Source organism: Pseudogymnoascus verrucosus (assembly GCF_001662655.1).
Source record: "Pseudogymnoascus verrucosus strain UAMH 10579 unplaced genomic scaffold scaffold_10, whole genome shotgun sequence".
In the NCBI taxonomy this organism is placed as follows: domain Eukaryota; kingdom Fungi; phylum Ascomycota; class Leotiomycetes; order Thelebolales; family Thelebolaceae; genus Pseudogymnoascus; species Pseudogymnoascus verrucosus.
The window spans coordinates 89,667-115,194 of NW_017263661.1; the positions used below are offsets into that span (position 1 = coordinate 89,667).

At 54.8% G+C, this 25,528-nt stretch overlaps 8 protein-coding genes across 8 annotated transcripts; 3 read left to right on the plus strand and 5 right to left on the minus strand.

Annotated features, from left to right (window-relative positions):
* The first annotated feature begins 3,452 nt into the window (after positions 1–3,452).
* Positions 3,453–8,428, plus strand: VE01_03268 (uncharacterized protein). The gene is made up of 3 exons (XM_059463518.1): positions 3,453–4,351; positions 4,463–7,795; positions 7,868–8,428. The coding sequence occupies exons 1-3, from the start codon at positions 4,288–4,290 to the stop codon at positions 7,951–7,953; spliced, it is 3,483 nt and encodes a 1,160-aa protein (XP_059319886.1). The 5' UTR covers positions 3,453–4,287; the 3' UTR covers positions 7,954–8,428.
* Positions 8,429–9,256: 828 nt separating this feature from the next.
* Positions 9,257–12,060, minus strand: VE01_03269 (uncharacterized protein). Its single transcript, XM_018272765.2, has 3 exons — positions 11,170–12,060; positions 10,564–11,121; positions 9,257–10,495 (listed from the first exon to the last, which is right to left on the minus strand). The coding sequence occupies exons 1-3, from the start codon at positions 11,428–11,430 to the stop codon at positions 9,470–9,472; spliced, it is 1,845 nt and encodes a 614-aa protein (XP_018132545.1). The 5' UTR covers positions 11,431–12,060; the 3' UTR covers positions 9,257–9,469.
* A 295-nt stretch (positions 12,061–12,355) lies between these two features.
* VE01_03270 (uncharacterized protein) lies at positions 12,356–14,479 on the minus strand. The gene is made up of 7 exons (XM_018272766.2): positions 13,931–14,479; positions 13,711–13,827; positions 13,622–13,634; positions 13,532–13,568; positions 13,318–13,466; positions 13,232–13,268; positions 12,356–13,173 (listed from the first exon to the last, which is right to left on the minus strand). Exons 1-7 carry the CDS (start codon positions 14,150–14,152, stop codon positions 12,561–12,563), a joined length of 1,188 nt encoding a protein of 395 aa, XP_018132575.1. The 5' UTR covers positions 14,153–14,479; the 3' UTR covers positions 12,356–12,560.
* Positions 14,480–14,871: 392 nt separating this feature from the next.
* VE01_03271 (uncharacterized protein) lies at positions 14,872–18,803 on the minus strand. The gene is made up of 2 exons (XM_018272767.2): positions 18,260–18,803; positions 14,872–18,213 (listed from the first exon to the last, which is right to left on the minus strand). The coding sequence occupies exons 1-2, from the start codon at positions 18,669–18,671 to the stop codon at positions 15,161–15,163; spliced, it is 3,465 nt and encodes a 1,154-aa protein (XP_018132574.1). The 5' UTR covers positions 18,672–18,803; the 3' UTR covers positions 14,872–15,160.
* A 136-nt stretch (positions 18,804–18,939) lies between these two features.
* Positions 18,940–20,275, plus strand: VE01_03272 (uncharacterized protein; the record flags this gene model as incomplete). Its single annotated transcript, XM_018272768.2, has 3 exons — positions 18,940–18,982; positions 19,041–19,329; positions 19,475–20,275. Exons 2-3 carry the CDS (start codon positions 19,108–19,110, stop codon positions 20,273–20,275), a joined length of 1,023 nt encoding a protein of 340 aa, XP_018132436.1. The 5' UTR covers positions 18,940–18,982; positions 19,041–19,107.
* A 15-nt stretch (positions 20,276–20,290) lies between these two features.
* VE01_03273 (uncharacterized protein) lies at positions 20,291–22,875 on the minus strand (the record flags this gene model as incomplete). The annotated part of the gene is made up of 4 exons (XM_018272769.2): positions 20,291–21,881; positions 22,106–22,211; positions 22,266–22,393; positions 22,473–22,875. The coding sequence occupies 4 exons, from the start codon at positions 22,873–22,875 to the stop codon at positions 21,013–21,015; spliced, it is 1,506 nt and encodes a 501-aa protein (XP_018132435.1). The 3' UTR covers positions 20,291–21,012.
* A 94-nt stretch (positions 22,876–22,969) lies between these two features.
* MRPL51 (mitochondrial 54S ribosomal protein mrpl51) lies at positions 22,970–23,694 on the plus strand. Its single transcript, XM_018272770.2, has 3 exons — positions 22,970–23,045; positions 23,100–23,182; positions 23,242–23,694. Exons 1-3 carry the CDS (start codon positions 23,007–23,009, stop codon positions 23,531–23,533), a joined length of 414 nt encoding a protein of 137 aa, XP_018132573.1. The 5' UTR covers positions 22,970–23,006; the 3' UTR covers positions 23,534–23,694.
* An 89-nt stretch (positions 23,695–23,783) lies between these two features.
* TPI1 (triosephosphate isomerase) lies at positions 23,784–25,352 on the minus strand. Its single transcript, XM_018272771.2, has 4 exons — positions 25,224–25,352; positions 25,013–25,083; positions 23,976–24,587; positions 23,784–23,923 (listed from the first exon to the last, which is right to left on the minus strand). The coding sequence occupies exons 1-4, from the start codon at positions 25,259–25,261 to the stop codon at positions 23,895–23,897; spliced, it is 750 nt and encodes a 249-aa protein (XP_018132434.1). The 5' UTR covers positions 25,262–25,352; the 3' UTR covers positions 23,784–23,894.
* Positions 25,353–25,528: the final 176 nt, after the last annotated feature.

Sequence of the window (25,528 nt, forward strand, 5' to 3'; positions counted from 1 at the left end):
GTTAGGACCCCGTCAGCGCCCCAGAGCTATCCCGCACTCTCCCTCAATCTCCACGTTTTTGAACCATGGGGAATGATCGACGGGGGGCGAGGGTGATGACGACGGCTAGGACAATCAGCAGGCGTGGATCTGGGCCTAATCCTAGCTGTTCCAATTTTACTTCCCCAGCGTAGGTAGAGGGATGGTAAATGGTGATGCGCGGTTGGTGGTTGTATATCGTAATTAGGTGGTGGTGGTTGTTATCTTAGCACGACGCAGGCAACGCCCATCAGCGAGGACGGGCGGGCTTCTAGACGCGCTAGGGCGGGTCGAATGTCCACAGGGCTTTGTGGGAGGGTCGTGGTGGACGTTTCATGGTTTTTTTGTCTGTGTACAGTATGTAGGTGAGTGGGCGTATGAGCTGCAGAAGCTGCGGATACCGAGTGGATGTGTTGGAGGTGGTCGTCACGGGGTGTGCTGCATATATGTACGTAGGTCGGCATGTAGGTAGGTAGGGTAAGGTGTAGGGCAGGGTTAGCTAGCTAGCTATCTATCTAACTCTGCATATGTACATACAGAGGAGGGATGGGATGAGACAGACAGACAGACGGACAGGTTTAACAGCCGAGGAGCTGCAGGTGAATGGCTGGATGGTGGATGGTGTTTGGTTCGGCGGTTGCTTGGTAGGGAGCAAGGCAGGCACTCCCCTCGCCGGTCTGTCAGATAGATAGAGACTCAATCTACGCTCGGTAAGAAGCCGTATGGTTAATCAAATAACCACTCCTCTACCACTATATTTAATTTTGGATATATGATGAGTATACTACTCATCTATACCCTCGCACTCGGACTCGCTCTCGTACTTTCTCTTCGCTACGGACGCAGCGAATAAGCGGTGCGCATTTTCATCCGGCGACAGCTGACTGGTCGGAGAGAGAGAGAGGTCGGCGCGGGTGTAGTAGGTGCCGATGTCGAGACTGCTGCTTTAAGCTGTTGTAGTATGTAAATGCGTGAGCAGTAGCCAGAGGGTTAGTAGGGTGAGCAGTAGCAGTAGCGTCAATCGGAGAAGGAAGCGTAGAAGGGTTAGTAGAAGCTCGGGGTTAAAATGGTTAGTTAGCAGCGTGGAACGGACAGGGCGACAGACAGACAGGCACGCAACGCGAGGTGTCACGAGGAGGGAAAATTGGGTGGGTGTGTAGGGGTAGGTGGTGGTGGTGAAGGTTATGGATATTCCGGTGTGTGGATGTGCCGGGTGGTGATGGATATAGAGTGTCGTCTATATCGTATATTGATATTGATCGAGTAATGAAGTCGTTAATCAATATACACACACACACACATCCATCTAAAGCCGTCCCTTACATCAGCGTTGAATATTACAGTACCGTCCATGCTGCAGAATACCCTACCGAGTACCTCCCAGCACGATACGGCCATACCATACACCGCCGCCGTCCGTCCTAGCTGGTAGATTATCTCGTGCCGTGTCTCTCTCGCTGCCGAAGGACCCGAGAGCACGGCAACATGGTGTGGTGGATGGTGAAACAGTAGGGTAGATAGATACGATCATGGTGGGCGAGTACGGACAGGGCAGGGTAGGGACAGTACCGGTGATCCGCTTGCCGCTCTGTGTTTTGCCTGGCTGGTGTGGTTTGGTCCGTCTACTGGTGGTGGGTGGTGGGTGGATGTTGTAGTCGGTGTGTCTAGTTCGGTCGGTCTGTCTGTATGCCGATGGAGGGAAGGTGCTGGCGAACAGGTATCTATCCTACTAGACTACTTGCCGAGCTAGAATAAGGCTAGAGCACCGAGCGAGGGTACGAGTTGATAGTCTTGTCTTGTCCTGTCTTGTCTTGCTTGCCCTGCCCTGTCTTTGCCGTCCGTGTCTTGCCCTGTCCTGTCCTGTCCTGTCCGCTCACGGTCTTTTGGTGGGGTGTGAATGAACGAGACTACCATACAATACTGGCGTACCATAGTAAAAAGACGCGCGCGCACGGAGACAAGTGATGGGGACAGAACAGAAAGGTGCACGGGGTCCACATGGGTGGGACTTCCACATGCTCCACCGGGAGTCCACCGAGAGCCCATCGCCTTGTCCAGATCCGGCTTAGTGTGTATTATTGAGGTGCTGCTTTTGGTAGGAGGTACGTGCTGGTGTGAGGGAGGTGGTAGGGGGTGTGATGTACCTCTTATTTTTTTCTGTTTTTGCTAGGGAAGAGTCTGGAGTATGGAGTATGGAGTAGTATGAGAGGGAAGTATGGGGAGAGTCTGGGGGTGTACCGTGCTTTTTAGGTGACTCTGCGGCGAGACAAATGCTGGGGATGTACAGTCCATGTCACTGCCATCGAAAAGAACGAACGAACGAAGGAAGAAAGAAAAGCTCTCCGGTGGGCGGAACTACTACTATACAAAAGCCTGGTGTTTTTTTCAGATCTCGGTCTGCCGGCGACTGACTACCTACAGACGTAGCTGTAGACCAGTCAGAAGGGTGGAAGAGCTTGCGGGACTTGTTACTTGGTATGCAGAGTGCATGCAGAGTGTATGCAGAGTTGTATGCAGTTGTTTTTTGGTATGCAGGTTCGGGTGGGTGTAGGGGGATGTAGGGTGTGGGAATGACTGGTGCCGGAGAGGGTGTTGGTGGATTACTGGTGGTGGTGGTTGGTGGTCGAGAGCGGCGATGGATGGATGGGGGTGTAGGGTAGTAGTAGTCGATGTGGAAGAGAGAGCGATCAAACGGCTTTGTACTGTTTGCAGGTATACAAACGGATAGTAAGTTGAGGATGAAGTTGAGACTGTGGCGACGGGAATAAGAAGGAGACGAAGAAGAGTACATACGGCAATGAGGATGGTGGTAATTAGTATAGTTTTGTATAGTATAGTATTGTAATTGTAGTATATGAATATCACCACCACCACGATCAAATCAATCAATATATACGACGATATTCACAGTACGCCACAGGTACATGACCATCACATCCCCAGAGAAAGTTCGAGTCCTGGGCTAATCATGTGTTAGTCATGTGCTAATCCCATGCTAACCCCATGCTAATTCTCTACTAACCCAGGGTTGGAGTAGCCTAGGATTAGTCTAGGATTAGCGACAGAATTAGGACACAACCAGCACTGTCGGTACATCCAATCGGTAGAACCCTCCACCGACCAAACCAGACTACGTTAGGGAGGGATTGACCCACAAAGTACCGTCGATAACCCTTACAAGTACCCTTACGAGAGTATCCACTCATCCACCCAAGTACCCCTCTATGTACACTCCCTACACTAACCCTCCAACTTGCAAGTACCACGCGCATCAAACGCCCATCAACAGGCAAGTACACACACACACACACACGCATCATTCCGGCCCACCACAGTCAGTTTAGTAACTGGCGATAGTAACTGGCGATAGTAGAGTACTTGCTAATCGATAATACAAACCCACCACCACCACCACCCACACAACACAATTCCCTACTATTCGCACTATTCATGCCCATCAACCACACAAATCTATACTCCATATACCCTTTCACAATATACACAATATACACAATAGTTATAGAGTACAAACCACACTCTATACTCCATATACACCCATACATATATCCACCACCTTTTATACACTGCCATACTACTTACTGTATACTCTCTATACACCTTTCCCGCCACTACCATCCCACGCTACCCAACTACACCAGACTACACCAGACTACACCAAACTACACCAACCACCATCCATCCCCATTGCCTCCCCATTGCCTCCTTCTGACTGGTTAGCCACAGCTTAGGTCTTGGTCCTCTCGGCCTTCAAACCGTTCGGAACTAGGTCTGTCTACTCCTACTACGCCTGCTTGGTCCTATCCATCGGTTGTTCGCCTCTATCCTATCCACTCACCTGCCTGCCTGCCTCACCACTCACCACTCACCTCGACTCACACCACAACCACCACGATCCGATCACCACCAGCAACAAATAGACAAGAAAATTAATCCTGCTGCCACAACTCCCCGACCCTTTCCTTCATTCTCTCTCCTCGATTGGCAAGCTATCCTTCACCCTCCCAACAATCCAAAAACAATTATTCAACTCGACTGCATCCCTCATTTCCAGTCCGAGTCCCACCACCCACCAACCACACAAACCGCCAGCCGATCGCCGCCGCTCCCTTTGACGAATCGCCGACGCAGTTCAACAATACCCAACCACAACCACACGCATTTGTTGTAGCATGATAGCAGTCGGACGACGCCCTCACCGCGCCGCTCCTCCCTCGACTCCCCGTTTCGCTGCGAGAGACACCGCCCAGCATGCCTCTCACGACGTCATCCAACGCTGCAAATACCATTACTAACGGCGTTATCAACGAGAATGGTACGTAAACCGCCTTGCTTGCTACCAACTCCAGCTCATTGCGCACGGCACCACGCTGCCCCGGCCGCGCTGCAGCGAGAGAATGCCAGAAACTAACTTTCGCCCTTCCAGTTGATCCCGCTCTGAACCCCAAGGCTGCGACGGCCTTCCCCCCGCCGAAGACCGACAAGCCGCGGCCACACATCTGCGCGACCTGCACGCGCTCGTTCGCGCGGCTCGAGCATCTCAAGCGCCACGAGCGCTCCCACACCAAGGAGAAGCCCTTCGAATGCTCCGAGTGCACGCGCTGCTTCGCGCGGCGGGATCTGCTCCTGCGCCACCAGCAGAAGCTGCATATGACCACTACGCCCTCGTCACGGCCGCGGAACCGCCGCGAGAGCGCCAGCAGCACGGCGACGTCCGCCGCCAAGATACGGAAGGGCTCGGTGGCCAAGGGCCATGGTCAGATGAGGCCGCGCGCGAACACCATCAGCCATGTCGATAATGCGGCCATACACCTGATCGCGCCGAATTCCGCGAACCCGAGGAATATCGTGCAGGGGACGCATAGCCGGCATGGCAGTCTGATGGGGCTCTCGGCGCACGATAGCTATCATCTGGCGGGGATGTCGGCGGCGCTGGGGCAGCGGGGAATGTCTCACAATGGGCTGCCGAAGCTGGATATGGATGGGGTGAATACGGCGACGATGGGCGGGGGATTGCGGACGGCGCCCGTGGATCCACGGATCCTGGCCGAGTTCGACTGGGATATGTTTAATCGCGAGGGCAGCACCGTCAACCCCAACGCATTGCACTACAGCGATTCGCCACAGTCCATGGCCATCGACTCGGCCTCGGCCTACCAGCACGCATTCCCGGATATGACCGGAGGCCAGCCAATGGAGGAGAACTTTGACTGGATGAACGGCTTCGAGCACCAATTGGACTTTACCGCAAACGAGAATGCCATTGACGGCTCGTCGCCCTCGGCAATCAGCACCGCGAGCCAGAGCGGCATCAGCGAGGTGATGCTGGACGGCTCGAACCAGCCCGTGAACCCGGGATCCATGTGGCAGCAGAGCATGATGGCTCCGGCATTGATGGCCCCTGGGAATTTCGGCTTCGATCTGTCCCTGAACGGCTTCCCGGATTTCCTCCACGGCGGCGCCCCGATCTCACCACACAACCTCTCCCAAAAACAGGCTTCGGATACATATTTCTCTACGCCGCCACCATCGATGAGCTCGCTGAGCCCGTCCATGATGCCGGGCCTCACCAACACTAATGGAATCCACCACACGATGAACTTTGGCCCGGAGACACCCTCCTCCGTGAACGGAGTCAACCCATACTCACCCGCAGCCACCATCACCGAAGCCACGCGCCAGGTGCTCGTGGTTGCGCTGAACCAGATCACACCATTTGGCGGCCGCAAGAACTCGTTCCAGTTCAGCGCACCGGCGCAGTTCCGCGGCCAGCCGAACGAGAACGCGCGCAGCCTGCCGAGCACGGCCGACCTGCAGCGTTACGTAGGAGCATACGTTACATATTTCCAGCCGCACTTGCCATTCCTGCATCTCCCGACGCTGTCGTTTGATGTGCCGGCGTCGCAGATCAATTCGGCGAGGCAGTCTGGGATGGTTGGCGGTAGGGGATGTCTGATGCTCTCCATGGCGGCGATAGGGGCATTATACGAGATGGACCACGCCGTGTCGAGGGAGATTTTCGAGCTCGCCAAGAAGATGATCCAGCTGTACCTAGAGGAGCGCAGGAAGGCTGACGTACGAAAGGCCGATATGCGGAAGGCGGGAGTTGCGGACTCGGGCCATGCTACGTCGGAGAACTCGGTGCATACGCCCGTGTGGCTTGTGCAGGCTATGCTGCTCAATGTCATCTATGGGCACAACTGCGGCGACAAGACGGCGGGAGATATCGCCGCGACGCACTGTGCTGCGCTCGTGAGCTTGTCCCGTGCTGCGGGCCTACTGAGGCCGCCGAACGGGACGCACCCCGACGACCTGACCTCCTCGGACGACACGCCGATGGCGGATATGTGGCTGAATGGGAGCATGCATGATATGTCTGACGAGCAGCGAGAGTGGATAAACTGGCGGATCACCGAAGAGCGGAAACGTACTCTCTTCACCGTGTTCGCCCTGTCGAGCCTCCTCGTGTCGGCATTCAACCACACCCCCGCCCTCACGAACTCGGAAATCCTCCTCGAGCTCCCCTGCGAAGAGGACTTCTGGGCCTGCGACAGCGCAGCGAGCTTCAACGCCAAGGGCGGCGTCAAGGCCGCGAGCCAGAACCTAATGCTCTTCCACGACGCGCTTGGCGAACTCCTCCGCACCAGCGAGAAACAGCACATGCACAACGGTTACGCGAACGGCGGCGCGCCCTCGACGACCCTCAAGCCCAGCACCTTTGGCTGCTTCGTCCTCATCAACGCGCTGCACAACTATATCTGGGAGACCCGCCAGCGCCACCACAACAAGCTCTGGACGAACGAGGAGACGGAGAAGATGCACCGCCACATCGAGCCCGCGCTCAAGGCGTGGCAGGAGGCGTGGGCGAGCAACCCAAGCCACAGCCTCGAGCGTCCCAACCCTTTCGGCTTCGGCGCTTTCTCTGCGGATTCCATCCCCCTCCTCGATCTCGCCTATGTGCGCCTCTTCGTCAACCTCAGCCGCTCGAAGGAGAAGTTCTGGCAGCGCGACTACGAGGGCATGGCGGAGGAGATCTCGCGCGGCTCGGAGATCGTGCAGCACGCCGAGCACTCGCCGGGATCGAACGGGGACTCGGGAGCGTCGGAGCAGATGTCTGAGGCGGCGGGGGGGAGCGTCAGTGGGGCGCACTCGCATTTTGGGGATACGCCGCCGTCGTCGGGGGGGTCGCCGGGGTTTGGGAAGGTGTTGATGGCTGGTGGGGTGCAGCAGGGGCAGATGCAGGGGAATACGAGTGCGCCCCTGCAGCAGCAGCAGCAGCAGAGTGTTACGGCGCCGGGGACGACGTCGAAGCGGGAGAGGCATTTGAGGAAGGCGGCGTTTTATGCGGCGGACTCGCTGTCGATGTCTGATAAGCTCGGTGTTACGTTTGCTGACTTCACGTCGAGGGAGTTACCGCTTCAATCCGCCTTGTGTGCCTTCGACTGCGCGCAGGTTCTCGCGGAATGGGTAGCTACCGTGCAAGAGCGGGTAGGCTCCTACCTCGGGATCCTGGGCAGGGATGAGGTGGACTACAGCCAGGTTCCTGGGATCATGCTGCTGGAGGAGGAGGATATCAAGCTGTTAATTAAGATACAAGAGGTGCTGCAGAGCGCGGAGATGAAGATGAATTACGAGGCTGGGATGGTGGGGATGCAAGGGTTGGCGATGCAGCAGAGGAGTTTGGCGGAGGAGCCGGGGTTTGGGGCGAGGATTTTGAGGATTACGAGTTTTATGCTTGATAAGGCTGCGGTGTGGCCGAGTGAGTTACTCCTTTTGTTTGGGTTTTGGATTTTTTGGGGGGGGGGAATATAGGCTAATACGTTGTGTACAGTGACGCATCTTATGGCACGCAGTCTGGAGACGCAGGCGAGTCATATGAGGGCGCGCGCGGAGGCGTCGGTGGCGCAGAGGGTGTAGAGTGTCCGACGCTCGACGGGCGCTGTGGGCGGACCGTCGGATGCGAACGAAACTCGAAGCTCGAAGCCTGGAGACTAAAGGCCTCTCAGAACCTGCAGCTACCTGTGTCGAAGACACGGGCCGATGAATGATGATGTCGACACGGGCTAAATCAACCAAAAAAAAGTGGGTGGCAGATGCAGATGCAGATGCGAAAAGGGATAAATATCGCGTGCCTACTGACGACCCTGATGAGGGATAAGAAGGGGGCAAACTCAGCGCGGAAAAGAGATAAGAGAGAGAGAGAGAGAGAGAGAAAGACAATATGGTTGTTGTTCTATTCTATTTCTTACTTTTTTACTTTATTTTGAAAACACGAACAAAAAGGGATGGATGATATGGACGGATGGTATGGACGGTATGGACGGATGGTATGGGAGAGAGGGGGGGAAGCGTATATATACCTTGGAATTTTTTGGGAAGGGGGATGGGGGGGTTTATTATTTAACATATAACGACGTGATAAGACGCAGCGCGTGAGAATTTTTTGAAGAGACAGAGAAGATGGGGTTGGGCCGGGGGGGGGGGTGGAAACAGAGAGAGAGCGGAGGTCTGGCTGAGGCGGGCAAGATGGAGCTGGGACAAGGGCACGAGCGAGTGAGAGAGAGGCGATTAAACATCGCATACATGCTATGCTATGCGATGCTATGCTTAGTTTTTAACGAAGGAAGAAAAATATCGAAAGAAACGTATGTGGTTATGAATGAAAGAAATGGATAGTCGGTCGGGGGTTTTTTACAGACAGATGGATGGGGGGGTTGGAAAACTTAATTTTTTTTCGTGCGCGGGTTAGTGGTGGGAGAAAGGGGGTTGGGTTGGGAGGTTGTGGGTTGGGTTATAAGGGGGGTGGTTGGTTGGTGTGGGGGTTATGTTAAGATCGATTGATATTTGAAAACCTTTATATCTTTGCCTTGCCTTGCCTTTAGTTGATCTTGGTGAGGCGGTGGAGAGGGGGTGGATGGGATGGGATAAAGGGGGTGGGAGGGTGGGTGTAGCTTGGGTTAATGAGAGAGCTTTTTTCGAGTGCATGATATTGTTTGTTTTACCTATTGTGTGTGTGACTACTTGGTGATTTTGGGGAAAGTGCAAGGGTCATGGGAGGCGAGGGTCGTGCTTTCCTTTTGTAATGTTACATCCAAAAGGAAAGGGGGAAGTTGCGAGGGTGATAGATGGGTTGTTCCTTCCTCCGTGTGGTGTCACGTCTGAAGTGGGAAGTTGCGAGCGTGGTGATATATGTATCGTTCCTTCCTTGTGGTAATGGGTGGTTTTTTAGACCCGCACCTTCCTCTGCATATCATCATCCGGGAGAGAAGTTGCGATGGGTATCCAAGACTTGTTCTTTCCTTGTGCTAAGGGTGGTTTGTAGACCGGCGCTATATAACATCCAAAAGGGGAAGTTGCGATGGTTATTCAAAACTCGTTCCTTCCTCTTATCACACCCACACTCACACCCGCCCTTACGTAGACAACCCCCCCTTCACTTCCCCTTCCCATTAACACCCCCCCCCACCTCCCCCTTCTGCCACTCAACCTCCTGCGCCCTAACCCCCTTCCTCGCCTCCCCCTCCTCCATAGCCTTCCGACTCGCCGCCAGCAACGCAAGCTCCATAGCCCCCAACCTCGTCTCCTCCAGCACCACATCCTTTCCATGCGAATCCTTACCCACCCATTTAAACCCCACCGCAAGGGGGTCTTTCATATCCGCCCCCTGCGGGCCGACGATTTTGAACCCCTCGAGGCCGCGCGGGAAATACGCTCCTTTGTCGTCTAACCCCTTTCCGCCGCAGGCGACGCGCACGCGCGCGGAGGGGTGGATGGTTTCGTTACTCCCCACCAACGGCCTGTCGCGTTTCATCTTGCGTCCCGATTTCGCGGAATACGATTCATAGCGCCCCGGGGTCCTGGCGAGGTCACCGGGGTGCGCCCAGTCGCGCCAGTTCTCCCATCCGGCCCAGGGCTTGACGTCGCCGACGAAACTATATGCCGTCGTGAGGGTCTCTTCCATCTTTCCTAGGGCCCAGCCGCGGTAGCCGCCTACGGAGGGGGTGGCGTTGCAGTGGGCGACGTTGAGGGCGAAGATCCAGTCTAGGTAGGATTTATCGAAGTCGAGGAGGGGGAGGCCGTCATCTGAGACGTCTAGGGTTTGCAGTTGTGCGAGCATCCATGCTAGGGTGTCGTTGGCGAGGGATTGATCGTCGTAACCCCCCGCACCACCGATATTGCAATGCACACCCGGAAACCAGGCCTGTGCGAGCATCTTGAGTTCGGCCGGCTGCTCGGGCTGTTCCCAGACTGCGGGGGCGAAGGCGGCGCGGTGGTCGTCGAGGGCGAGGGCTTGGAAGGCGTATTCGACTACTTGGGAGACTTTGGTGTTGACGAAGGAGTATTGCATTAGTTCTGTGGCGGAGATGTGGAGGCCAAAGATGGGGGGGACGCCGAGGGCGCCGACGGTGTCGAAGACGCCGAGGACTTTGACGGGGACGGAGGGGCGGGTGTAGCCGCGCTGGAATGGGGGTCAGATAGGGTTGGGGGAAGGGGAAAGGGGAAGTTGGGGGGGGGGGGGGGACGAACCTTGTGTAGCTCGTCGGCGTATGCCTTGCTCGGCATGGGAGGGGTGGCGGGAAGCCCCTTAAATGCGCCTTGGGCACCATTAATCTTCTCTTCCGCCTGCTGCTTCGCCAGTACCTCGGGGACGTTCTGATCTTTCCAATCCTCGAAAATCTGGAAGAAGAACTCCATCCCCTTCGCCGTCAGGAGCCCAATATCCGTGATGAGCGTCGCGATAGCACGGGCAGTGTAGGCGCCGCGACTGAAGCCGAAGAGGAAGATCTCATCTCCCACTTGCCAGTTGTTGCACAAGAAGCCATAGCACTCGCTGATGTGCAGAGAGATGGTGGCACCCGTCGCGCCGCCGATGATGCGGTCCTCGATTCCGCCGTCGGTCCCGATGCCGGGGTGGTAGAAGACGATCTGCGCGGGGCGCGGCTCGGTGTCCTCGGTGGCGACGGCGTTGGTGTTGAGGGCGCGGCAGATGCGGGTTATGTTTGAGGGGAGGGTGACGGTGGTGTGGGAGAAGATGCCGGGGAGGAAGTCGCCCAGGGCATTGGTGGGGGCGTTGGAGTAGCTGTTCTGGGCGGTGTTAGAACTAGGTCTGAGGGGTGGGGGGAGCGAGCGTACCGTCCAGGTGCCGTCGCAGGCGATGATAAGGCGGCGCCCGCTGGTCTTCTTCTCTCTCTCGAGGTTGGGGAATCGCTGTTCGGGCGACGGCTCTTGGGTTACTGTGACGGGCTCGCCGGCCTTGACGTGAACGTTCGGGTCGTCGGGGGGTGGGGATTGCGCAGATGTAGGTTGGAAGGACATGCGCTTCTTTAGCTTGCTCGCCGCGGCGGTAGCAGCCGCTCCCAAAGCGGTCTTGGTGCGGTCTTTGAGGGTAGCCATTGTGTGCGCTCTTTAAATACTACTACTACTGCGAGTTTTGGGTGTGTAGACACGTCTCTCACGGAAGAGTGCATTAGGTGATTTATATTCGCCGCGACCCAGGGAGCGGGAGGGAGGAGGGGGGGCATCGGCATATATATAGCTGGAACGTAACGATGCACGGCACAGCTACGGTAGGAAGGTGAGGCCCTGTACGCCCGGAGACGGCACCGAGGACGGGCCCCGCGCCAATGGCGGGCTGCAGACTGGGCATCTGCTGATCGGCGATGCCTTATTCGACATCGAGGGCTGAGCTGAGTTCGTGGGTGTAGCGCTGGTGTGACGGGTATGTATGTATATGCTGCGTGCAACGCCGGCTTGGGAAAGGCTGGAGATGCACCGATGGGGATAGGTGGTTGTGGAGAGGTAGGGAGTACTACTCGAGCCGGCGATCTCACTACTGTGAGATACAGTCAGGGCCGGCAGGGTCTATCTCCCGCGCCCCAGGGCTGAGGGCTGAGTGTAACCCTTGTTAGGAGGAAATGCGCCCATGCTTAGATGGAGTAGCTGAAATGCACGGCTGGGATGGCGGGTAATGTTCTTATTGGGTATGTATTAGGTATGTGGTCGATGTGGACTACTTGGCGGGTGGGAACACAGAAAATACGACTGAAGAGGTTTCGAGCATGGGAACTACTGCATACGTAGGTGTGCTTTTGTGGTGTCTTTGTGGTATGTATTAATCACATGTTGTCTGAGCGTGCGTCGACGAGCATAAACTGGCCGTAGATGTCTCAGCCTCGTCATACATATACCGTGTGGGAGTTGAGTTGCCAAGGTTATAACACTTGGTGGCTTCGCCCCTAAAAAATATAAAAACAGCCTGGGACAGGGACTAAAGGGCCCTGAAAATACGACCCTGACATATAAGCTTACTGTACTAGACCCTTGAATAACCAACGACAGATCTGGTCTCTCCTGCAGCTCGCATTACTCAGCTATTCAATAAGTCGAAAATGATGATGCTTTGACGAATTCCCGAGTCCCTATTTTGCTAACCTGGCATGCCTAAATTTTGATTTATATCAAACGCCGTAATAATAATAGTCCCGTCCACATGTGCCCCTACTATCCACCTATACCACACCCACTCACTCCCCCTTCGGCCTCTCCTCCGGCTTCTGCCCATACACCACATACAGCGGCCAATACGCCTTGATCGACTTCATCCTCCACTCCTTCTTCACTGCCTTCAAGAACACCTTCAGCTCATCCATCTTCCACCCCCCATACCTCGTCATACTCGCCAGACTAATCGCCTCCATATCCGTCAACATGCTCATCATTGCAAACGCCCCCGAATCCCTCAGCCGCTTATCCTCATGCCACGGCCCCATCGGCCACCGATACTCCTGCACGACGCAATTCACAAACCCGGCATCAATCATCTGCTGCTTCAGCGTCTCGCCCTCGAAGCGGAGATCGCACCCGGCAGCCGTGAAGGTGCGGTTAGCCTCCTCGTGCCACTTCTTGATCATGGAATTTGGGGGGAGCGAGTCGTCCTCGCAGCCCATGGAGACACTGAATTCCTGTGCCTCGACCCAGCCGCCGGGTTTGAGGGCTTTGTGGCACTCGGTTAGGTAGCGGGGCCAGTCGCGGACGGCGAGGCCGGAGGAGAGGCGAGAGTGGATTAGGTCGAGGGGGTGCTCGAACATCCAGTCTTTGTCGATGTCGTCGACGCGGAATTGGACGTTGGGGGGGACCCTAGGGGGGGTGAATATCTAGTGGGAGTGGTGTGCCCTTGGGCGGCTATGGGGCTTACCAGTTGGGTTGGATGGGGGAGAGGTCGATTCCAATGACTGGAGGTTGTTAGTAAAGACGAAGCGTAGATGGGGAGGGTTGGCAGACCTTCGGCGCCTTCGTATTTGTCGCCAACATCTATAGCCCAGATGCCAGTACCAGTCGCCATGTCAGCGATGCGCTGCGGGTTCTTGACCGGCGCGAAGAAGAGCTTGTCCTCGAACATCAGACTCATTGAGTGATAGATCATGTCCATCCTGTTGGTAGGACGCCATTAGTAATCTGGTAAACCATAACCACTCCCTCGGGATACGTTAATTACCTATCTTGCTCCTTCTCGTCATTGGGCATGAGATATTCTTTGATGATCTATTAGCTATAGTGTAGCACGGAGTGCTCGGCGGGGACTCACTGCCTTCTTGATACTGCACCCCGCTTCGATCAGCATGCGGATCGTCGGAGGGCTTTCTGCCTCATCCATCTAGGAGGAGTGATACATACCGCATGATAGGTCCTCCCATTTTCCTTTGGGAACGTAAATGCACTGGACCCTACAGTCTCATAGAACAGACCGCTATCCGCATCATCAGTCCCGTAGCTCGAATCCTCATCGAAGGTCTGCCCGCGTCATTAGCCCTCATGCTTGACCACCCGATCCAACCCCCCCCGTCCTGTCGTCTCCTCTCACCGCACTCGTAACCCAGGGCGGAACAGCACTCACCATCAGCACCGTGATCTCGCTCCTCGCCCCTACTTCAATCTCAATCGACGAGTCGCTCCCCCCTAAGGGATATCCATCCTCCTCCGCCTCCGCGGCCCTGTCTGCGGCCCTGTCCGTGTCCGCAAGCGCCTCCGCGCCCAGCGCACTAGGCTCACCGCCTGAGAGGTAAGTCGGGAACATGGGCGGCTCCTCGCGCAAGCTCATCCGCGCCGTGCGTTCCATCTTGCCTGGTGGGTGCGGGCGCACCTATAGCTAGTACCACTGTGGCGCGTGGAGCTCACGCAGTCGGTCTGACCCGAGATCGAGGCGTGTCTGAGTGGCGAGGAGGAGCTAGGTCTACGACAGGAAAGTAGCACGGTGGGGAATAGAAGCAGTAACAGTAGCAGTAGTGGTAGTGGAGTCAGGAAAGGCGGTTATATCGACTTTTGCCACGGCGGAGAGGGGTAGTATGTATGTATGTATATATTTTCCTTTCGCTGGGCGTCGTGTACCGCAGTCGGGGGGGTAGGAGGGACGGAAAGGAGGGGAGGAGGGGGAAACAAGGACCGGGAAGCTGGGTAGATTGAGGTCCGGTACTCTGTACTCTGGGTTATGCACGTCAAGCTCCCCGTGCGGTGGCGACACGGGGATCCGGTACGATACGGTGGTAGGCTACAGTAGGCCAGTGCTGTCGTTAGCGCAGTGTCCCGACGTCCTGCCAGCGAGTTTCGACACATGTCAGTCACTCCACGGCCCGACCCCAAGGTCCCTCTCATCCCAGCACCATGACACTGGGATCCTCGTCGGGATACTCTATTTGACGGGGTAAATGCCAAAAATGGTGCTTGGAAATATGTCGACAAGACGCTGCATCTGTGCGCCGGTGCCAATCGCGACCGCGGTCGTCGATGTTGGACCCGTATCTCCCCAATCACCCGTCATCAACTATGCATCGCGCCATTGGTAAAAAGCAGGATATATTTAAAAGTTTTTCGCAAGCTACAAGACCTAGCAATCCCACCCCCCCAAGCTTGCACGACCTAAAGTGTTCGCGCGCATGAATTAATCATAAAAGAGCTGGCGTAAACCCCGCCAAGCCCCATCAAAGCTTCCATAGATGCCAAGTACCAAGCAATATCCTACAGCTGCGGCCGGAACGCCAGACACCAGCAACCTCACCGCCCACCCCCCCAATAAGTTATCATTTGTGACAGATCCCAGATAGACCATAGCCATTCATAGCGCACCAGATTAATCCCCCAAGATCTCCTCATCCTCCTCCTCAACAATCTCTTCGTCTGCCTCGTCCGCGCTCGGCGGACCCTCCTCGTCAATTAGCTCCTGTCTCCTCCGCTCCTCCTCATCGACTTCTTCCTCCTCGTCCTCGTCTTCATCATCATCGACCACAATTTCTAAACTCTTCATCTTCGCCCTCGCCTCGCTCTCCTTCGGCTTCTTCCCTCCCGACGTCTTCCCCTTTTTCCCCTTCTTCGGATTCGGCTCTTCTAGAACAGCCAGGATCTGCGCGACGTTCGCCCCCAGCCTGCGTTTGTTGCGGATCATGCGGTGCTTGAGCTTCCCCTCCAAGGCACCCTCTGCATCGATGACGCGCGCGTAGATGGCGAGGACGAGTTTGGAGCTAAGGTCGCACAGCTGCAGCTCAGCCTTCAGGCCGTCAACCTGGCGCTCTGCATCCGTGAGGCCCTCGTCGTCGTCTTCGGGATCGGAGTCAATATCCTCTGGGTCGTCATTGTCAGCAGGCGGCTCAAGGGTCTTGTGCGCCTTGTTGGCATAGTGCTTTTCAGCCGTTGCGAAGATGGAGGTAATCTCCTCCTGGACTTCTGGCGCGATGTGGCGGACGAGGGTAAGGAGATGCGAGAAGTCGTTTTCGGCCAACGCGGCTTCGGCTTTCTTGCTGGTGAGGATGGAGCGGAAGATGGTGTAGAGGTCGAGGATGGAGCCGGTGGCCTGGAGGCGGCAGGAGTCGAGGCCAGCGCGTGAGGAGAGCGTGCTGATGAGTTTGTCGGAGAAGGTTTCGGTGCGCTCTTTGATCTCATCGACATCTACGTCGGAGACCTCTTCGGCATTCTCAACCGCCTCCTTCAAGGCGCGGCCCTTCCACATGAAGTAGAATAGAGAGGTCTGGATGGCGCTGATAACCAACTTATCCTCTTCGTCATCGATATCTGGATCTGGGGTATCTAGGAAGCCGCGGCCGACAAGCTCGAGAAGCATATCAATGACTGGCATCGTAGAGGATCTCTCGCCTTTCGCGGTCTTTTTAGGTGCCTTTTCAAATAGCTCCACGGGATTGCTTATCCCCGCCAGCCGGTTGAGTCGGGTAACCGTTGTCGTTAGCTGGAGGACAAGCTCGACTTTCGTGTCGCCTCTGACCGATATCTCAGTGCTCTTTGGGAAACGCTTCCTCAAATCGTCAATAGTGTCGACCCAAAGTGATTGCATCTGATCTTCCGTTGTCTCTCCGAGTTCTTCAAATGCCTGTGCATGCAGCAAAGCAACACTGGCCTCCCTCAAAACATGTGCATCCGCATGGCTCTTAAACTGAGACTTGATCTCGTGTAATAAGGTCGCATACGCAGTCGAGTCCTGGCGCAGCTCTTGGAAGATGCCTAGGTTTAGAACGTGCTCGAGACGAAGGACGGCAGTTGACGTCTTCGGCTTTGATCCGAATAGCTTCAACAGGCGGGGAAGGACAGCCGCGAGTTTCCGTGCCGTCGAGTCTTCATCGACACGAGAAGCTGACTTTCCACCTTTCTTTTTCTGGTGGTGGTCCTCACTTAGCCTGGCTAGGTGGGTCTTCACAACTGCGTGTAGGATCTCTAGGAGGGCGACTTCCTCCTTCTCTTCCAGCTTGAATGCGCTCCTGACGGCAACAGAGACCGACCCGGCTTTCTGCTTATTAGAGTGATCAAACAGCAGGTATCCAGTCAGCATCCCCCAGTCTTGAAGCTCGGCGACCTTGTCATATAGAACCTCTGCCGCAAGGGAGTATCTCGACTCAAAACCAGCGGCGTTGATTGTGCCGTCACTAATGACGAGGTCGTCGTCTTGACTTGACCCTTCATCTACAGCATCTCCGTCATCGTAATTCAACAACACCTCTGCCAGAGCCTTCAGCTTAATCCAGCCCGAGCATGGGTTTTCCTTATTCTCATCGTCCAGAGTGAATGCCTCATCCAGTGCTTCCTCGCCGCCAAGGTCTTCAATCTTAGACTCGTACAGATCTTCAATATTGGCCGCGAAGAAGTTAACAACAGACTTGCGCACCCTTATATCAGAGTCGAATATGAGCTTGCCGATAATATCAATGTCGTCCGGCTCCAGCATGCCTTTCTCGCGGATCATATCAAGGAGATCCACAGCCGATGCGCGAACGGTTGTCTCTGCATCTTTTGTTGCCATCTCGACAATGCGAGGACGGAATCTGTCGATAAAGTTGCGTATCCCACCAAGCTCGCCGTACTTCATGATCCGTTCCAATTGTTTGATAACTTCATGTCGCGTGGGCCCGTTCTGATCGGAGAGTAGCCAGCCTAGGTATCGTAGAAATGTCCCTTCGTAGAATGTAGTTGGTAAAATGAGAATCCATTGCCCCAAGGCTTCGACACAATCTGTTCTGATTTTCGGGTCCACGTCGCGATATCGATGGACAAACACAGTATCGAAGAAATCCTTGATGGTTCCCTCTGAAGTTTCGCGGTGCTGCTTTCCCTTGTCGATGTTCTTCTGGTATGTTGCAAGGCGGCCCTTGTTTGCTTTCGACCCGAGCTTCTCTTCCTTCTCCATCAATGTAAGCATGTCTGCTGTGTTCTGCACCTGCGACTTCGCTACCTCGCACAGGCCCGTAGCGCATGCGAGTGCAATAACAGTCGCAGTGTGTCGGAAGGGGCGAAGGAAGGATGAAGACATGCTTGTGATCCACAGATGAATGTTCTCGATCAGCGCAATATCCTCGTATAGAACAGAAGTCGAATGCATGAGTCCCATCAGCGATTCGAAGAAATCCGTGAGACAGACTTTAAATGCGTGGGAGGATTTCGCCTTCGAAATCAATGGGTAGTCGGCAACATTCTTCTCCTTGTGCTCGTCCTGGATCTCGTTGAGTCGGTTTGGGCTGTTATCTGGGTCATTGATGTCGTCTTCCGTCACTTTGATATCGCAGCCAGCGCATTTCAGGACGCAGTTGACAAGGTCCGCCATTGCTGCTGTGTTGTCTGCGTCGTATTCACCAAGCCACTGTGTCGCAACATCCTTCGAAGATTTATCGCTCGTGAATATTTCAGCTGTAATTGTTAACTGACGTCCGCATACATCTCACTGCTCACTCACCATAAAGCCCCTCCGCATCATTGTCCCTGAACACCACCTTCCCAGTTGGCTTCTTCGCCCTGCTCGGGAGCCTCATTGAATGCGCTTTTGGTTGTGGGGCACTGCCATTGACCTTGGCTTTCTTTGCAACTGGTGCGCTCTTTGTGACCGCTGCCTTCGGCTTGGACTTCTTCTTCACGGGCGCTTCTTCCTCCTCGCTCTCCTCATCGTCTTCTTCGTCGCTCTCCTCCTCCTCTTCTTCCTGTTCCTCCTCATTCTCTACTCCTTCCATATCATCGCCACTCCTTTTCCTCTTCCCGCCTGCGCCGGCATTTTTCGACGATTCGACCTCCGGCTGAAACTTGTCGGGGACCTTGACAGCCCTTCCCGACTTGCGCCGCTGGCTCGCGGTCGCTTCTCCGGACGAAGCCATTGTCGATTTTCTCGGACTTTTATTTCGAGCAGGTGCGCGCAATTAATCGATTGATTGCGTTACACTCCGAACATCGGTTTGTCGTGGATTGCGATGCGAGCGCGCTGATTGTCAACATGAAATACCAAGTCGCGTCGATGTTGGAGAGACGCGAAGTGCGGGCTGAATGGACACACTTTAAGGTTTAGCGCGAAGTTGGTCAATCAAGCGCTAAGCCGTATTAGTCCTCTTCCGGCCTCGACTTTCTTATCTCTCTTACAGGTTTCAACGATGGGAGAATCCAGCAATATAATTATTCCAGTTGGCATTTGGTGCGTATTCCAGACATAAAATATAATTATATTGTGTGCATTGCTAACCTCGATATAGATACCCTCTCCCCTACGTCATTCACTTATATCCGTCTTTATCCCAGCTATGCACAGATAGGTCCACCATGACCACCTCTCCTTTCCCAGTATCCTTCTCAAAACCGGGAGAAGGACATCTAATTGCACGGTTACTTCCCAATGGCATTTCTGGCCTTGTCAAGGCCACTTTTCAGTATCCTTTAAAGATCATCACACCACCATCACCAGTGGGAGACCTGAAATCCGCCCTCGCCTTTCTTCTAACCTACGGCGGCGGTCTTGTTGCAGGGGATCAAGTCCTCCTCAAGGTGAGAAACATTTTCATAGTCTATCAGACGACGCAAAGCGAGCCTGCACTGCCAGGCATTTCGTTCTGCATATTGTCTTCCAAGTCACGTTTCCTACTCCATCCCCAACCACGAACCCACAACGTCGACTCTAACATTCCTCCAGATCGACGTCCACCCCTCTGCCAAACTCACCATCGCCACACAAGGCCACACCAAAGTCTTCAAATCCGCCAGCCCCACCCTCCAATCCTCCCAAACCCTCTCAGTCACCCTCCACGCCTCCTCCGCCCTCTGCCTCCTCCCCGACCCCGTCCAGCCCTTCGCCAACTCCGTCTACGTCCAGTGCCAGATCTTCACCCTCCATCCAACCGCAACCCTCTGCCTTCTCGATTGGGTGACCGCTGGTCGCACCTCTCGGAATGAAAACTGGGACTTCACATCCTGGTCCGGCCGGAATGAAGTCTGGCGCGCCGCAGCCGACGACGAAGATGAGGACAGCGCACGCCCCCGGCTGCTGCTGCGTGACAACCTCATCTTAGATGGTGACGCGCTGACCCCCGATGATAGCACGGCCGCGCTGCCGCTGAAAGATAAAATGCACACTCTTTCCGTGTTCGGGACGCTCATCCTGGCAGGCCCGCTAATGGCGCCGTTATCAGCATTCTTCCTCGCCGAGTTTAGCGCACAGCCGAGAATTGGGGCAAGGGACTTCAGGTCAAAGGAGGCGGTGGAACAGGACGGGAAGACAGAGGCGTCGGATGAGGAGGCGTGGAGGGCGCGGCGGTTAGCGCAGGAGAAGGAAGATGGAGTGCTCTGGTCTGCGGCGAAGGTGCGGGGGTGTACGGTTGTTAAGTTTGGGTCGAAGAGCGTGGAAGGGGGGAGGAAATGGGTTGGGGGTATGATTTTAAGACATGGAGGGGTGATGGATGTGTTTGGGGAAGATGCGCTCATGTGTGTCCGCTAACTTGGATAAGAGTTACTGCAAATATCACTACGTTCAGACACTGCGTATCTCATCTGAATCGCTTTTATACTAGCCTACCCACCGGCAAACTCCCCCTAGCTTCGCGCCATACACTTATACTCTTGACAACACAGCATCGCGAGACTATCGTACAAGTACAACCCCGCTTGAGGAACCTATGATTAGATGCTGGACCCCTCACCCACCCCCTACCATCCCATACTCACCACCAATACGAGGACAAGGCGAGAAAAAAACAAAAAGTACTAAAAAGTAAACGACATGGACGAAAGTTCGAATTAGGATTGCAATCCAGGACAAGGGCGACAAGGTTCTGGCCAGAAACTGGCAGAAGGCGTAGAAGGTTTTCCGTAATTGGCCAGGGGAGGGTCGGGTTACCCAAGTTTCTTGAAGCCGAAGAAACGATTATTTTGAAACAAGCTGTATCAAGAAAATTGCCAAGTGGGAGGCAGACGTAGTAGTTGTACGGATCCAAGTTACCAAATGAAGTCCATCGACGGTTTCATGGGCCTAGAAGCTTGATCCGAAGTCGGGAGATGTATGCGCGGTCAGGCAGAGCAGCAAATACTACCTTCATACCTCCTTGATACTGAAAGTCGCAAAAGTGCACCCTGTAGCTGTAGTGTTGCTTACCCCTGTTGCAAGAGGGAAGAAAAAGCTGAAAGGTTCAAACCCGTACCCACCCAAGCCACCTGCTGTCAAAGAAGCTTGCTTGTTTAGTACCGTCGTAGCTTTCGCGGGTCTTCGATGTAGCCGTTGTTTCCGTCGTCGTACATGCGCTTCCTCGACATATCTTCCTCGCGTGGGCGTCCACCATACCCTCCGTCTCTGGGTCCGTCCCTGGGTTCACGGCCCATGTCGCGTGGGTCCCGGTCTCTTGGATCACGGTCTCGTGGGTCGCCGCGTCCAGAGTCTCTGTCACGGTATCCGCCGCCCTCACGAGGTCTTACCGGCTCCATGTTGCTTCCGCTACCACCGCCACCACGGTAGTCGCCTCCTCTAGAACCACCATATCGATCACCACCTCTGTCACCTCTGTACCCACCCGAACTTGGTCCCCTGTCGTCGTATGGAGGACGGCCACCGCGTGGTTCATACCCACCAGCAGCAGGTGGCCCATTGCGGTCTGGCGAGCCTTGGCCATACCCATTGCGAGGGTAACCACCGCCGCCTGGTCGTGGTCCAGCTGGGGCGTTTGGGGGAGGCGCTCCGAATCCTCTATCGCGGTCACCCCTGCCACCATCACGGCCACCGAATCCACTGCCTTGATAGCCGATACCTCCTCTACCTCCACCTCCTGGTCCACGGTCTTGGAAACCACCGCCACCTCTTCCACCCCGGAAGCCACCACCGCCGCGACCTCCATCGAACCCCCCCCTGAATCCACCACGGAAACCAGGTCCAGGTCCGCCTCCAAATCCACCTGGTCCCATAGGGCGGGGTGGGACAGCCTTTGTGTAACCTCTGCCTCCAAGGCCGCCACCGAAGCGACGTGGCTTCCAGCCCTTGACAGTGCGGCCGCGTTCGACGTCGACTTTGATGCGTCGTTCTTTGATTCTAATGCCGTCACATCCATCTAGAGCAGCTATTAAGATGCGCAAGAGCGCGTTTGTTAGTTTTGTTACCCCTAGAAAATATACCTTGATCGGTGGAAGAGTGAACAAAGGAAAGAAAGGAAAAGGAAACAGAATATCCCAGTAGGCAAGCTTGAGGGCCGTGGGTACTTAGGGACTCTCCGAATCAGGGAAGATAGATCGATAGATCGTCTGGGCAAGAATGTGGGGTTGGGGGTATATGTGGCCGCTTTACCTCTCATATCTTTCTCGCGCTCAAAAACAACAAAGGCATAGCCGCGATGCTTCTTCTTCTTCTTGTTGGGCTTTTCGTCTTGGTGGGTATCCGTTACAATACGGATCTGTAGATTGACGTTAGCACAGTACAGAAGGTATTGTAGAATTGGAATACATACACGCTCAATGGGACCAAAACGTCCAAACTCACGCTCCAAGTCCTGCTCTGTCGCATCGTAACTCAGGCGCGCAACGATCAAAGTCTTGAAAGCATCACCGCGAATATTCTGGTCCTCTTGAGGTTTATCTAGAGCAATAATATTAGCTTTATACTCTTCTGTAGGATTGTAGACGACAACATCTGGCGCCTTGTGAGGGGGTCTCACAATCGGCTGGGCCCTCCTTCAAGAGCTGCTCCTGTGCCTCCCTCTTCTCCAATCTGACTCTATCCTTGCGCTGCAGCCAGCTCTCTGTCGGCTCATACTTATCCGTAGCCTTATACTCCTCCAGCGCAGGGAGGAATGCAGCCAGACCAGAGATGGTTGCGGTCATCCGGTCCTGAGGTGCATGATCACTGGGAGGCACCCATCGCAGTCCTGGGCGCGGCGCAAAGAGCGCGAGGAGGTTGGGAGGTAATTTGTCCGTCATCACGAATGATGTGGATGATCTTGAGGTAGGAAGCTCTCCGTCCAAAGGAGCTGCTGGAATCGGACAGCCGGGTGGATGAAGTTGTTGAAGGTGCGAAACAAAGGTTAAGGCTCCAGTTCCAGCTTCTGTTTCGAGTGACATCGGCGCGTCAAGCTTGGACCGCGAAGCGAGAAATTTCCCAGGGTCACGTGGTCGGAGCCTTATTTTTGGGATTCTGCAGAACGTCCAAGGAAACCACGAGTTTAGAGACCACGACAAGTCAATTACACATCATGGGTGCGAAAGCGTTAAAGAAATTGTCCTCTGGACAGGTAAGATCTGTCTGCGCCTGTTTGGCCCCGCATGTTTGCTAACAACGCCTGTAGAATGGCGTTGGCGCCTTCATCCTGCAGTGCAAGAAGCTCGATTTCCACTACTGCGACTGGGCTGGTAGCTCAAGGGGCATGAAGTATGTTTCCATTCCCTTCTCCTACTTGCATAAAGGTTTTTAATACTAACATCCCTCAGCGCATTCCTCCGCGACCAACTCCCCGCCTTCGCTGCCGCCAACCCAAGCATCGAAATCACCGTCTCTCCCCGTCCGAGCAAACACCCGGTCATCAAGGGCACATTCATCAATGGTCGCGAGAAGGCAATTTGCGTCAGAAACTTACAGCCGATGTCGATTCTACAGAAGGCTGTTCTGCTGAGGGATGCGTCGGGCGAGAAGCTGAAGACCGAGACGAAGCCTGTCAAGTCTATCAACGACAGTGTGAGAGGTATCTGGTCGCCATACCACAGCGGGCCGATGACGGTCTAGGGAGGGCGTATGGGTGGATGGTTGTGGGATTGTATGAAAGGAAGAATACCAGAAGTTGGGGCATTGAGGGCGTTTAGGGAAGACTGTATACTATGTACAAAATCGAAATAGGAGCGAATTACATCTAAGAAGAATTTGAAGCTACAAATTGGTTCACAAGGCAAGCGTGTTTATATCCAGTGGGATTGAGTGTTCGCGTTCAGTCATTGGCGACATGATCACAGCGGTCCACCACCAGGGTTTGTTTGGACAGACTTTTGGGCTACATGAGAACTTCAATTCTACTTTCTACTTTTATGCTGCAGGGTAAAAGCTTGCCGCCATTGCACACTCAAATAGGCCTAATTAACCCAGGAACCGCTTACAAGCGGGCGTTGACGATATCAACAACTACAAACAGTCAGCGATTGCCTCCTTCGTTCAGGGGAGGATAGAAACTTACACGCTGGCTTCAAGCTAGCACCTCCAACCAAGAACCCATCGATATCAGGCTGGGTAGCCAGGTCCTTGCAGTTCTTCTCGCTGACGGAGCCACCATAGATGATCCTCGTCTCCTCAGCGACCTTGTCGCTGATGGTCTTCGACAACCACTGGCGGAGAGCGATGTGGACCTCCTGTGCCTGGGCGGTGGTGGCGACCTTGCCGGTACCAATAGCCCAGATTGGCTCGTAGGCGATGACAACGTTAGCCCACTGCTCAGCGCTGATGGCCTTAGCGACGGCACCAAGCTGTGCGGTGACGACGGAGACGGTCTCGCCCTTCTCGCGCTGCTCGAGGGACTCGCCGCAGCAAAGGATGACGCGGACGCCCTGGTCAAGGGCGTTCTTGGTCTTGGAGGCGACGAACTCGTCAGACTCCTTGAGGATGACACGGCGCTCGGAGTGGCCGATCAGGGTCCAGCCGATGTTGGAGTCCTTAAGCTGGGCGGGGGAGATCTCGCCGGTGAAGGCGCCCTCGTTCTTGTCGTAGACGTTTTGGGCGGCGACCTCGACCTCCTTGCGGAGCTCGGCGCGGGCGAGAAGGAGGTAGAGTGCGGGAGGGGCGACGACGACCTCTGTTGTATTGCGTTAGATATGTGAATGTAATATAGAATAACCGCTGGAAAAGACGCCATTCATGCTCGAGAAGCTCTTCGAGGGAAAGAGGCATGGTTCCCTAAGATGCTGTTGCACTGGCAGACAGATCGGCGGAGCCAGCTTCGCAAGCAGCTCCGTCAACTGGGCTATCATCGTGATTCGCAAACAGTAAAGGCCCGCGACAGCCAAGCTTGCTGGGCAAACCGCCCGCGGCCAGCATCGGGAGGAAGAATTCTCGGCCCCTCTCAGAGGAAGAGGCAGCCAACTCCATGGGGAGAAGCCGCTGCAATCCCTCGAGATTGTTCTTTATCCATACCAGTAGTCCCTTAGATTCGGATGCAGCCATCCGATTGCCATCTGACTGAGCTCTATTGTGAATGACGTCCTTTCGATATGTACATACCGACTTTAGGGTCGAGGTTGGCCTCGTTCAGACCGCTGATGATCTTCTTGATGCTCTGGACAGAGCCATTCCTGTAGATAAATAATTAGCACCCTATATAAACCTCTCATTCCCCTATCTCAATCGCCATGCGCCTTTGGATTCGTCGTCCCCAACGCCCAGAAAGCTCCCCTCCCCCACTTCCGGTATCGCACAGAGTGGCAGAACTTACATCTTGAAGTTACCACCAACAAAGAATTGACGAGCCATCTTGACTGATTTTAAAGATAAACTTGGTGATTTTGAAATTGAAGCAAGCTACCAAAAGGTGTATAATGTACAGTATGGTTGAGAGAGGTTGTTGAACAAATTGCTCCAGTCGTCAGGCCCCAAAATATTAGTGGGGGTGATGACCTCAAGCGGGGCACCCTTATCCCGCCCACTGACGACTTTTCCCGGCGCTTTCGCAACTTCCATCCGCGGCGCTTGCCATGAGAGTTACCCGGAGGGAACGACTACATGTGAAAATCACTATGG